Raw genomic sequence first — 12,658 nt, 5'->3', positions numbered from 1 at the left:
GGTGGACCTGTAGCAATTGCCTTATCTGCTTATCGCCCCCAGTTAGTGGACGTCACTTTCTGTGTGCCCCGCTAAATTTATCACAGCTGAGAGAGCTCCAAACCGAGCTTCTCTACAAAGTAGGCGAACTCTTGAAGATTGCGACACAGGGACCTGCAATCTCTATAATGTGCGAAACGACGCCGGAGACTAACCTTCCCTCCTCTCGAAACCACGAAGAAGATACGATGCGATGATCCGCAATCGCATATTGAAGCGTTTGCTTGGCCTTCAAGGACCCATTTTCCCCTGTACTCCGCGCTTCCCGTATCGATGTTCAATACCCCAGAAACGATGGAACTCGAACGATGCGACAACGCCTACTTCAGGCTTCTCCGGAACCAAGAATGGCTTGGACTCGGCCCAGCATGGTAACTATCTCTCAGTTCACTACCGTGACGAGTTTTCTGGCTGACAATGGCGGCGGTTCAAAGACAATGATGCTGGCGTTGGACAAGGTGCACCAGCGCGAAACTTGACCGAGGACAACAACAGCCTCAGGCCACAGAAGATGGACGACCACCATTTTAAAAAGCTCATGCGACACGTACCACGGCCGGTAGTTGTGGTAACATCCGTACAATACCCCAATATCTACAAAACCTACAACGAAATGTCTCCCGAGGATCAAAGAGCTGTGATAGAATTGGCCAATGAAGAGGGAATGACGCTGGATGAGTTCATAAAACTTCAATGGCTTCTCATAAACCAATACGAAAACAACTCGCAAGATGGGCAATCACCGGAAGATTCGGCGGGGACTGGCCCTATTCCTAGGGCCATGACGGTTTCATCATTTTCGTCGGTGACGCTCGACCCGAAACCGACCATCACATTCAGTATCACGAAACCGAGCCGGACCTACGATGCCATCGCGAGCAGCCGGCGTTTCAATATACATGTATTGCGCGACGACGAAAACGGCGCTCGCCTAGCACATCATTTCACACAGGGAAACGCCCCTTCGCCAGGGGTTTCCCACGGCCTGTTCAGTTTTGACAAGTTCCCGGGTCTCAACGTGCGATTGGCGCATGGCAGAGAAGTCTGGGAGCAGTCGTGGCAAAAAATGTTGGCCGGCTCCGACTCGGATTTCACGATCAGCAAGGACGGTGCAAAAGGTACCATCAGTGGGGTGCCTTGTTTACAGGGTGACGCCATCATCTATGTACTACGATGTGTCGTCGCACGCAAACCTGAGGGTACGGACGGCGGTGGCCTGGTAGACGTGGGGGCAGTGCCATCATTGTGGGTGAGATCGAAGATTTCGTACATGAGGGTGATGTCTCCGACGTTGGCCGAACGCCGCCGCATGATGCGATGAGCCTGACATACGCTCATCAAGAGTATCGCAAGATGGGCGAGAAGCTAGAACATGGCGCACCACAGAAGCCTACCTAACCAATCCTCCTAAATACAAAGATCACCACCGTGAGAACTAGGCTTGTGTACTGCATAGACCTGGTTAGAAAGGGTGTACCAATCTCGTCTGCCATGAGTTTATGTAGGGTTTTGGGTTTTGGGGCTGCAGGTGCTCCCGCGAAACTACCTTCTGTCATACCCCAACGGCCAGTTCTCCCAGATTATGTGCAGGCTTAATTTTGAGGTTTCTGTCGGAAGCATGTAATTGGTCGCTCCTGGTATGCCATTCTTGGAATTGATGGACAGACAAAATCAGGGACCCGCGCCGGAGTGACCCCCCACTCCCCGGGATCGTAATCGGCGTCGTGGATCTCCCCCAAATGGACGACCGTGATAGAACCAGTATCCACTTCCCGGCGACTACAGCAGACAAAAGCCGATATGGCACAGAATAAGTTTGTTCGCAGCGAGGCCGTTGAAAGATGAGTTTTGTCATGCGGCTGTGGCACCTGACTCGCCAACGGGCATGCGATATCAGGGTTACAGATTTTGAGGCTCGTTTTGCGGGGTGTGTAGGTTAAGCCAAGTCAACTGCTGAGTTTGCCTGTGTTTGCCACCGCACGTATGGTATGAGCACGTATAAACATACTTTTCAGGAAACAAAACACTACAGAACGCATCTGTCTATATGAAACTTTCATACACCACCACGCGTACACGCATGCCACGAAATGAATCACGGAAGACGACATTGTGTATTGCCTATGGCGATATCGTGTCTCATTGCCCAGCCTCTCGGGTAGCGCAGGAAGTAGTTTACCGGAAATGGATGGCACCTGAGTCGGTGATTGGGTGCTACAAATGCCGCAAGCACCCACGCTAATCTTGCAGATCTCGGCACGCAACTCCGTCTTTAGCAAATGCAGATGTCATTCTCAACTCAGCCCGTCTGCCATCCACGCCGATGTTCACGATGAGCTTTACGGCTGATTGGATGCGTCTTGCCTCTGTTACCTCCATCAGAGGCCGATGTAATGTATACCCTTGACTGCCAAATACGGCCTGAAGAGCGGAGAACTTTCGATACTTCATATAACCCGCGGATGTAACAACAGAAACCGAAGTCCTCGACGGCGTAAACTCTGGCAATCCGAAGATACCTGATATCCTAATTGGTCCTAAAGCCGTCCCCACCAGGCGGCATGCGGTCAGTCAGTGAAAGGGGCGGGAGTCGTTGGCGCCGGCCTTTGGGTGGGGGTTTGACTTACCAGCCTCCTTCAACTCGACGTTGGGGTCATCATACCTGCTTACATCAGATATTCGACTGGGTACGTCCTCTTTCCGCATCGGGTAAAGTCGTGACCAAAACTGGGAAGGTGCATATGTCGAATGGCAACTTCCATTCACACGATCGCTCATGCATACCCGCTACCTAAACTTATCTCTTCACTTGCGATGACAGACCAGAACCATGTCCCGTCGATGCCGGTCCTGACCTGGATGTTTGCACTCTGCAGTCCTTCGAACCGGGCAGCTTGCATTCATTACCTATTACAAACAGCTTTCTCTGGCACTTCATTATAAATTCGGGCTGCTCACATTGATAATTCGTTTCCATCCCTACATACCTCCCATTCGCTTCATCAGTTCGTGGCAACCCGCGTCCTGAAACCAGTAACGCCCGTCAAATACTCGCGATGCATATTTCTACGGCTTCTATGGCGGCGGGCCTTTCGGCCACGTTGGCGACCCTCGCAGCAGCACTTCCGGGCCCAGCTAGCGGCCTGGACAAGAGGTACACCGAGGAGCGGAATGGCATCAACTACAACGTCTTCGAGCACGCAGATACTCGCTCCAAGCTCTCGTTCGTCAACAACTCCGGCATATGCGAGACCACCAGCGGCGTCAACCAGTACTCAGGCTACATCTCCGTTGGCCCCGACATGAACATGTTCTTCTGGCAAGTCGCGTCCTTTCTCATGATTCCCGCGGCCCCAACTCTGTCTCCCCTTTTGCTTACTGACAATTCCGTCAGGTTCTTCGAAGCGCGTGACAACCCAACCACGGCACCTCTGGCGACGTGGTTCAACGGGGGTCCGGGGTGCTCTTCCATGATCGGGCTCTTCCAGGAGAACGGACCTTGCCAGTTCTACAATGGATCTTCGACGCCGTCCCTAAACCCCTACAGCTTCAATAACTACGCCAACATGCTCTACATCGACCAGCCTATTGGTGTCGGGTTCAGTTACGGCAACGACACCGTGAATTCCACGGTGTCAGCTGCCCCCCAAGTTTGGGCCCTGTTGCAATCCTTCTATGCGCAGTTCCCCCAGTACGAAAGCCGTGATTTTGGTATCTTTACCGAGGTATGGTCGTCAACGCTCACATTGCTTTACACTCTACCCAGGTGTTGTGGCTAATCGAAGACACAGTCCTACGGCGGTCATTACGGCCCCGAGTTTGCCTCGTATGTCCAGCAGCAGAACGCCGGTATCAAGGCGGGCAACGTGACCGGGGAGCCCATCAACCTGGTTGCCGTCGGGATTAACAACGGCTGGTTCGAGTCCAAGATGCAGTACCGGGCCTACATCGACTACAGCGCCAACAACAGCTACAAACAGATCCTGACGCCCGAGGACTACTCGGAGTACATGAACACGTACATCTCGGACTGCGAGCCGGCCATCAACGGCTGCTACAGCGGGGGCACGGACGACTTGTGCAGCGGAGCACAAGACACCCGTGTCCAGGATATCGAGAACGCCATCATGGGCGAGGCCGACTTTGACCCGTACGACGTGCGGCAGTTGTCCAACGACCCGTACCCGCCCGGCCAGTACAAGAACTACCTGGCCAAACAGAGTGTACAGAAGGCGATTGGTGCCCAGTCCTCATACCAGGAATGCCCTAGCGCGGCATACCAGAAGTTTTCGAACACTGGTGATAGTAAGTGGCGAAACCCGGCCGTTCGTAGAAAGCCTTGATGGTATCTGGACTAACCTTTCTCTTATTTGCCTTCTTGTGCAGATACCCGCTCGTTCCTCGACACGCTCTCTGATGTCGTCCAGTCCGGCGTCACGGTTCTGGTCTGGGCCGGTGACGCGGACTGGATCTGCAACTATATGGGTGTTCAGGCGGTGGCCAACGCGGTGGACTTTGATGGGTCGGACGAGCTCAACGCGAAGGATCTGCAGCCTTATACCGTGAATAGGAAGGAGACGGGCAAGTATAAGACGGTGAAGAACTTCACCTATCTTCAAGTCTATGCCGCCGGTCATGAAGTGCCCTATTATCGTAAGCCTTCGTATACATGATCCCCAAGATGTGCGTCCTAGTGGTATGCTGACTATGAATGCCAGAGCCCGAAACCGCTTTGCAAGTCTTCATGCAGACCATGCAGAAGAAGGGCATCTCATCCACATAATGCAACTGGGATTGTGGAATGTTACCAATAGCGTTAGGAGCAAGCTGTTGATATTAGTGTTTTGCTGGGCAAGGCGATGATTGTTCTTGCATGTTGACCCCATAAAAGCGTTCAGTATCTCTAAAAACATCCGTTTATCTCGAAACTTCCCTTTTTCTCCAGTGTGGTAATTATGTGGCATTGTGGACCGACACATCTCGGCCTTGGATCGGTGTAAAAAAAAGAAAAAAAAAAGAAAACGGAATCGAAGAGTGTCGGCAGAGTCTCGTATTAATAAGTATTCTGGCACATCGGTCGAACGGCGCTACGTTTGACCCGACGATCTCGAATCCGGCAATGGGCTAGAATGTGTCTCATCATGCTCGGGCCTTCTAGTGTTGGCCTGATCCGGCTGGATAAAATTGTCTGTTCCTAGCCTCAACTCTTTTGCAACTTCGAAACTGCTTGAAACGAAACGGTCTGGCCAGATGCAGCTAAACCCAAGCCCCCTTACATCCTGCTTCATCCACTAGAAAAAGGCACAAGCTTCGATAACGTCGGTAGCGCTGGCGGCTCCCATTCAAATCTTGTCTCCCAAGGTTCGGTACCTCGCAATGTGACTGGAATTTGGAAAGGGAAAGAGATCATGTTAGATATTTCGACTTTTCCAATCCCTCCCTATCCCTCCTCGGCAGAATCTCCCAATGCAGCCAACCCCGCATGCTGAAGATTGCATCTGACAGCCACCACCGTCTTAGCTTGCATGGGGCTAAAACGCGGGGAGACCCCAAGCAATACGAACGGCTACGCTATTTACAGTCTAGAAACCTTCCTCGTCGGTGGAAGATCACGCTCCCAGCTGAAGAGCCGTGCATGCGAAGAAAGAATATTGCTGTGCAAGACGCGGCGTTACATCTTTGGATTGCGCAGCCGTCTCCCTGTCTCCGGACGCAGGTTCCGAGGTTCTCGGCGTTTTGATTGCAGTGCGGTCAGTCGTCCAAGGTGCTTCACCAAAAGTTTATACCTCCCGACTAAAACACCAGATGCACGGTGCGGCCATGACATGATGGATCTGCACCTGCAGCTCGGATTCGCATATTGGCAAAACAGCAGTACTTGATGTGCCCGTACATACATTTCGATCATACCCTTTTCTTCATAATTACAGATTCAATCCGAAACCTCACTTTTGCCACTTTTTCCCATCTCACTTTTCTTCTGATCCTGTTGGTTTGCTTGGCTCTCGGCAAGACAGCCCTTAATCCGCTAACCCGACCGTCTCCCCGCGCGGCTGAAACGATTCTTGGCCCGTCGGGTGCCTACCTGCACAAAGTAACACAGAAGAATATTGGCTGGCTGGCTGCCTGGCTGGCTGGATTTGCCAAGGATGTCGGCCCAGACGGACAACAATCACCCTCACTCGCACATCGCGGTCCCCATTTCCGACCCGCCGCCCGCGACCTTCTTCGACGACACGCAATGGCGCGTCCTGTACGCCCTCATGGACACGGTGGTCCCGCCCATTGCAGCAGCAGCAGCAGCAAGCGGTGAAGAACTTGTCGTTGCTGTCAACAGCGACGGCAAAAGCCCTGCTGACAATGGCCATCAAGCCCTCTCGAAGGAGCTCTTCGAGTCGCACTACCAGAAGATGCAGAGCTGCATGGTGACGCCGCCTAGCCGCGAGGCGTTCGCGGCCTACCTGTCCGAGAAGCCGTCGGAGATCCAGGACTTTCGGAATCACTTGGTACGGACCCTATCGACGATTTCGCCAGATGCGCGGAAGCAGCTCGGGACCGTGACTTATCTTCTTGGGTACGTGATTGAGCAACGGACAACATTTGCTCGTGTGCTATTCGTACGACTCTGCTTATCCAAAGATAATATGTTAATGCAAAGTGTTGGGACTGCAGGACCAAGTTTGGCAGCTACGCCCTCACTGGCCACACCAAACCCTTCTACGAGCTGGACGGCGAGGCCCGCGAGTCGGTTCTGCGGTCGTGGCGGGGCTCCTGCATCACGGCGATCCGGGGCATGGCCAAGTCGCTCACCAGCATCGGGACCAAGACGTGGGTCCAGACCAGCCCGCTGTTCCGCGAGCTTAGCGGCTACGTCGACGTGCCGGAGGACTACGCAGAGAAAGCGGCGGCGGCGGCGGCTGCGACTGAAAGGCCACCACCCCCGGAGTACGTCTTCAAACAGTTCCCAGCAGCGGCCTCGGAGAGTAGCGAAGGCGGCGATGGTGATGGTGATGGTGATGGGGGAAGCAGGCTCGGGCCGCCGTGGTCCTCGACACGGACGTCGTCATCGTGGGATCCGGGTGCGGCGGCGGCGTCTGCGCGCGCGTCTTGGCCGAGGGGGGCACCGCGTCCTCGTGGTGGAGAAGGGGTACTACTTCCCGCCGTCGCAGCTGCCGATGCGGTCCGACACGGCCGAGACGAACCTGTTCCTGAACCGGGGAGTCATCTCGACCGACGACAACTCGGTCTCGGCGGTGGCGGGCGGCGCCTGGGGCGGCGGCGGCAGCGTGAACTGGGGCGTCTCCCTCAAGACGCCGGGGTACGTGCTCGACGACTGGGCTGCGAACCGGGGGCTGGGCTTCTTCAATACTCCTAAATTTCAGGAGAGCCTGGAGCGCGTGTGCGACTTCATGGGCGTCTCGGACGAACACGTCCGCCAGAACCACCGGGGAAAGTCCTGCTCGATGGCGCGGCCAGGATGGGCTGGAAGGCCAAGGTGACGCCGCACAACTCGGGCGGGCGCGACCACCACTGCGGCCATTGTCATTTGGGCTGCGGCTCGGGCGGGAAGCAGGGGCCCGCGGCCAGCTGGCTGCCGGCGGCGGCGCGGGCGGGGGCGGAGTTTGTCGAGGGGTTCGAGGTCGAGCGCATCGATTTCGAGGACTTTGCGAGCGGGAAGAAGGCGGCAGGGGTCAGCGGCAAGTGGGTGTCGAGGGACGCGGACGGGGGAACAGCGGCCCGCTCCACGAGCGGACCGTGCGGGAAGTCAAGATAAGGGCGAAGCGCGTCATTGTGGCGGGCGGCACGTTTTCGAGTCCGCTGTTGCTTCAGCGGAGTGGACTAGGGGTAAGTTGTTGCCGCAGTTGTCCCTTCGAAACCCAGGTACTGACCGGACCTCCTGTGCGTAGAACCCCCAGATCGGTCGGAATCTCTACTTGCATCCCGTCAATATGCTTGGCGCCTTCTGGAACGAGGACGTGAATCCGATGGATGGTAAGTTGCAATTGCATTGGAACCCAACTCTCACGTCCATCTGAACTGATATGTCATCATTTTATCAAGGATGCGCCATCAGTAGCGTCTGTACAGCGTTCGAAGATCTTGACGGCCAGGGCCACGGCGTCACGCTAGAGGGAACTTGTATGGTGGTACGTGATTCTACCTTTTCCCTACGACTATTTCCATTGTCACCTGGTCATTATACAGCCTCCTCATAGTCGGATACAAGCTCACATTGGCCCCAGCCCTATCTCATCTACTCCGCATACCCGGCGACGAGCGGTCTCGACTTCAAGCTCAAGGCGCTCCGGTACCGCAACCTCGACACCTTCATCTGCATCCCGCGGGACCGCAACACGGGCCGCGTCTACGCCGACCCGCAGACGGGCCAGACCCGCGTCGCCTACACGCCGAGCGCCTTCGACCGCGCCCACGTGCTCGAGGGCATCGTGGCGCTCGCGCGCATCTGCCGCGCCACGGGCGCCGAGGAGATTCAGCCGTTCCTGCCCAACGTGCCGCCCTTTATCGTGTGGGCGCCTACGTCCACCCTGGCCACGAACAACGTCATGTCCGACAGAGAAAAAGACACGGAAGACGCGCGGTTTGAGGCCTGGATCCGCCGTCTCCGGCGCGTCGGGAACCCGACTACGGCGCCTTGGGCGTGCGCGCACCAGATGGGGTCGTGTCGCATGAGCCGGAAGGAGGAGGACGGGGTCGTGGATCCCTGGGGCAAGGTCTGGGGGTTGCGGAGGGGCTCTACGTGGCGGATGCTAGTGTGCTGCCGAGCGCGACGGGGGTCAATCCTATGGTGACGACGATGGCGGTGGCGGACTGGATTGCACGGGGGATTGCGGGGGATCTGGATGCGCTGCGGAAGGGGGGCGAGGGGCGATGGAAATGAATGAGATAGAATCAAGGAAAGGGGTTACGATGTTGATGACGACAATGTGAAACGTTGAGACTAGGTCGAATAAGCGGAGTACCTATGTCGCCTGATGATATTGGAATACTCTTCTGCTCCCAATGGAGTTGGAAAATATTTGGCTGAAGTATGCCTTTTTTTTCTAATTGGGATACTACGCTGTCGCTCGAAAGTGCAGTGTCCGCCAATCAAGGGACTCAGCAGCAGGTTTCTTAGGCCAGAAGCCAGTGGATGTCGAGGTTGGGACTTGGACCACGGACTGTGCTTCCTATTGCCAATGCATTGTCTGACAGCCGTTTAATCTATTCGGTCTTCAAGGTTGCAGTGTCTCAGAAGGGGTGCATGACTTGTCATATCTCCGATAGGGGAGTCAAGAAACAGGCAGTGAGATGCAATAGCCCTGATCTGGTTCGCGAAAGTGGTGTACTTAATAACATGTACTACACTGTAATATCAAAGGATGGTATCGAACCGATCTCATGAGATAATATACATAGGAGCATGCAGCATAGAGTTCCTGATCTAGCGACTCCTCCTATCACCCCCCGACTTCTAAACCACTCCCATCAAAGCCCCACCGCGCCCGCACATAGTCGACCACTATGTTGCTCCTCCGCCTCCACGGGCCTGTCCGCCCACACTTTGGCAGGCGCTTCTGCGCATCTCGTACATAGGTTGACGTCAGGTCCCACATCGACACCCCCTTCACCTTACCCTCGAGATCCTGCTCTTCCGCCTCTACCCCGGAAAGCCTGGGGATGGCAACCAGCGCCCTGTTCGGTTTGCTCATCTTTCTAATCAGCGTGCAGATGGATAGCGCCGTGTTGTCTGCGCCCAGGGTCCAGGAGGCGTTGGGGTACCCGATCAGCAGGAACAGGTTCGGCACGTCCTGCAGCATGCAGCTGTTCCACAGCAGCCGGTCCCCCATCTCAACGCGTTTCCCGTCGACGCTTATCGCGATCTTGCCGCCCAGGAGCATGCGCATGCCCGTCGCCGTCACGATGGCGTCGGCCTCTACCACTGTGGTCCTGTCTCCACTGTCGCTCGACGACGGCAACAGCCGCACCCCGTTCTCCACCACCGCGTCAATGCGCGCCGTGACGACGTCGGCCCGGCCGGACCGCAGCGCCGCGTAAAAGTCGCCCTCGGGGCTGAAGCACAGCCGCTGCCGCCAGGGGTCGTACCGCGGCGTAAAGCTCTCCATGCGGCCTTGGTCTCCCGCCAGTTGCGCGAGGGCCAGTCTCTGGAAGCGCGCGCGCATGCGCGCGGGCCAGAGGCGGCAGGCCGTCGTGTGCAGCCAGGTGGCGGCGGTGAAGAGGTAGCGGCGGAGGCGCGCGGGGAGGCGCAGCTGTTGGCGCTGCGCGATGGGCACGATGTACGTCGGGCTGCGCTGGAGCATGGTGACGTGGGCGGCCCTTGCGGCGAGGCTGGGGAGCAGGGTCACGGCGGTGGCGCCGCTGCCGATGAGGACGATGCGCTGGTCGGTGTGGTCGTAGTCCTCGGGCCAGCACTGCGGGTGGATGACGCGGCCCTGGAACGCGTCGAGGCCGGGGATGTCGGGTTTGGGGGCGGAGTCGTGGTCGAAGCAGCCGGTGCCGAGGACCACGAACCGCGACTGGATCGTTCGGTGGCGGCCCTCGGCGCCTGCCACGTCCAGTGTCCACGACTTGGCTTTGGAGGACCAGTCCGCAGACTCGACGCGGCGGTTTAGCCGGATGTATGGACCGAGCCCGGCTTTGGCGATGGATTCGCGGAGGTAGGCCATCAGAGCGCTGCCTTGAGCGAAGCTGGGGCCGTGGGTCCAGGGATTCCACGAGAATCCGTACGTGTACATGTCGGAGTCGGTGCGGACTCCGGGGTATCGGAACGTGTCCCAGGTGCCGCCGACATCCCCGCGTCCTTCGAGGATAGTAAATGTCAGATGGGGCACTTTGGTCTTTAGGCGGTGGGCTGTGTTGATCCCGGATATGCCAGCACCGACGATAACGACGTCAAATTTGTCATACCGCTTTTCCGCACTAGACCCCACGGTAAAGTCGGAGGTGAGGGTTGAGGTTCTGTGTGGGTGCAGCTGGCGTGCCTTCTTGCGACTAAGCCGTCTCGCCACCAGCTTGCCAATGTTGGTAGCCCAGACGGCGTTGACTAGCAGCCATAGCGAGCCCAGTATGACCAGATGCCCCAATGTGCTGAACAGGACGTCGGCCAAGTAGTCGCCGTCTATGCCGTCTCCGAAAGCGGTGCCTGTACTAGTAGCGGGCGAGCAAGCAGGATCTACAGCCGTCGTAGATGTATTGCCTCTTATGCCTGGCATGACGCTCCCGTGACTGAGCACCTCCATGTTCCTAATTGAAGACTTGAGGTGCCGGTGGAATAATGGCAAAGAGGACCCAAAGGAAAAAGGGAGATCGTTGAGTGCCATCTTGAGCTGATGCGAGAATTACTCGAAGGTTCGCAGCGAACAGCCTGGAGATTTTTTTTTCTTTTTTCTTTTTGCACGAACTCGAAGGATCATTTATATATTCTAATACGCGCCAACCACTATGTCACATGTCCAAACGATATTAACCCCTTGAGTTACACCCCTGTCTCACTGCCTATCTTTATTGATGTCGCCAGCCCGAAGGATGAGCCTGGTCAGCAGTTATGCTATGCGTTCGGGCGTGGGGGCCGGGCGGAAGCCACACAATACCAGGTATACAATACAGTCATCATCCAGGGGCATGAAAAGGGGAGACGTTCCGGCTGGGGCCAGTGGACCTACACCCTGCTGGATAGAGAAAAGACCTCGAATAGGCAACCTAGTAGTGGCATTGGATTTTCGAATGAGTAACGCTTTTGACCGAGAGACTTTACCGCTATTGCTGTGCCTCAAGCTTTGTCCATAAACCAGGCCTTATGGATGCCGCTTTGACGCTGGGGGATTGGCAGTCCGTGTCGATAAAGGCGAGAAGACACTTTGGAGTTTCCAGCAACACGTCTGCCTATCCTAGATAGAATAATCCTCCAATCAAAAGACAGGTGAAGATATGTACGGCAATGATTCCGGATTTCGGTATCCCGATTAAGAACCCACCACCAGCGGCTGACATGATGAAGATTGAGGCTATGTAATTGGGGGCCCGCGCCTCCGTCACTGGTGGGTCGTCAAGTCCAGTCCACAAGGCAGACACCGAAACAGCCTTGAATATAGTGTCAGCAGTTCAGCAGCTTACGTGCATTGGAAGGATTCCGGAAGCATGGCACACATGCATTCATTGCCTTATAGATGGGTCTTGGCCGGGCTAGGCTCCAGCCCTAGGAACGGGGCTGCTCCAGTTCAGCTGTGGTTCATGCACTGCACAGCATCGTCATGGAACTAACACCCTCCCCATACTTGGATGCACTTGGCCAAGGGGCTCTATTCTTTCAAGAAGACCATTCTACGGATTTGATCGATCGACTATTGGCGCTACATGGAATGCCAGAGTCTTTGCCAGTCAAGGTGTGATTGGTGGAAGCCCTGACAGGGGGCCTTTCGACCCCGGATCTGGCACCAGATCATGGCCAACCACAACTTGTCCCAAGCTGGTCCATGCCGCAGCAAGCTGATAATATCGACTATTGAAGAGAGCTGAGTCATTGGATATAACCATATATCGAAAATCGCTTGATTTGCGTGGATGCCAGGATCCCACAGCTTCCTCGTCTTGGCGCAGCCCC

At 55.9% G+C, this 12,658-nt stretch overlaps 5 protein-coding genes across 5 annotated transcripts; 4 read left to right on the top strand and 1 right to left on the bottom strand.

Moving 5' to 3' along the window:
- Nucleotides 1-232: 232 nt before the first annotated feature.
- Nucleotides 233-1,437, top strand: PG986_003926 (uncharacterized protein; the record flags this gene model as incomplete). The annotated part of the gene is made up of 3 exons (XM_066840148.1): nt 233-410; nt 474-1,238; nt 1,301-1,437. The coding sequence occupies 3 exons, from the start codon at nt 233-235 to the stop codon at nt 1,435-1,437; spliced, it is 1,080 nt and encodes a 359-aa protein (XP_066702775.1).
- Nucleotides 1,438-3,095: 1,658 nt separating this feature from the next.
- On the top strand, nt 3,096-4,822 carry PG986_003925 (carboxypeptidase S1; the record flags this gene model as incomplete). Its single annotated transcript, XM_066840147.1, has 4 exons — nt 3,096-3,764; nt 3,831-4,344; nt 4,426-4,692; nt 4,758-4,822. The coding sequence occupies 4 exons, from the start codon at nt 3,096-3,098 to the stop codon at nt 4,820-4,822; spliced, it is 1,515 nt and encodes a 504-aa protein (XP_066702774.1).
- Nucleotides 4,823-6,188: 1,366 nt separating this feature from the next.
- Nucleotides 6,189-7,813, top strand: PG986_003924 (GMC oxidoreductase; the record flags this gene model as incomplete). Its single annotated transcript, XM_066840146.1, has 4 exons — nt 6,189-6,613; nt 6,712-7,022; nt 7,066-7,469; nt 7,529-7,813. 4 exons carry the CDS (start codon nt 6,189-6,191, stop codon nt 7,811-7,813), a joined length of 1,425 nt encoding a protein of 474 aa, XP_066702773.1.
- A 175-nt stretch (nt 7,814-7,988) lies between these two features.
- On the top strand, nt 7,989-8,849 carry PG986_003923 (long chain fatty alcohol oxidase; the record flags this gene model as incomplete). The annotated part of the gene is made up of 3 exons (XM_066840145.1): nt 7,989-8,031; nt 8,101-8,186; nt 8,283-8,849. The coding sequence occupies 3 exons, from the start codon at nt 7,989-7,991 to the stop codon at nt 8,847-8,849; spliced, it is 696 nt and encodes a 231-aa protein (XP_066702772.1).
- Nucleotides 8,850-9,497: 648 nt separating this feature from the next.
- PG986_003922 (uncharacterized protein) lies at nt 9,498-11,270 on the bottom strand (the record flags this gene model as incomplete). The annotated part of the gene is made up of 1 exon (XM_066840144.1): nt 9,498-11,270. The coding sequence occupies one exon, from the start codon at nt 11,268-11,270 to the stop codon at nt 9,498-9,500; it is 1,773 nt and encodes a 590-aa protein (XP_066702771.1).
- Between the last annotated feature and the right edge of the window lie 1,388 nt (nt 11,271-12,658).

The sequence above is a fragment of the Apiospora aurea genome (assembly GCF_038362705.1).
Source record: "Apiospora aurea strain CBS 24483 chromosome Unknown utg000003l_segment0_segment0, whole genome shotgun sequence".
Taxonomy (NCBI): domain Eukaryota; kingdom Fungi; phylum Ascomycota; class Sordariomycetes; order Amphisphaeriales; family Apiosporaceae; genus Apiospora; species Apiospora aurea.
Note: the sequence above shows the minus strand (reverse complement) of the source record. Positions and strands in the feature narration are given on the sequence as shown.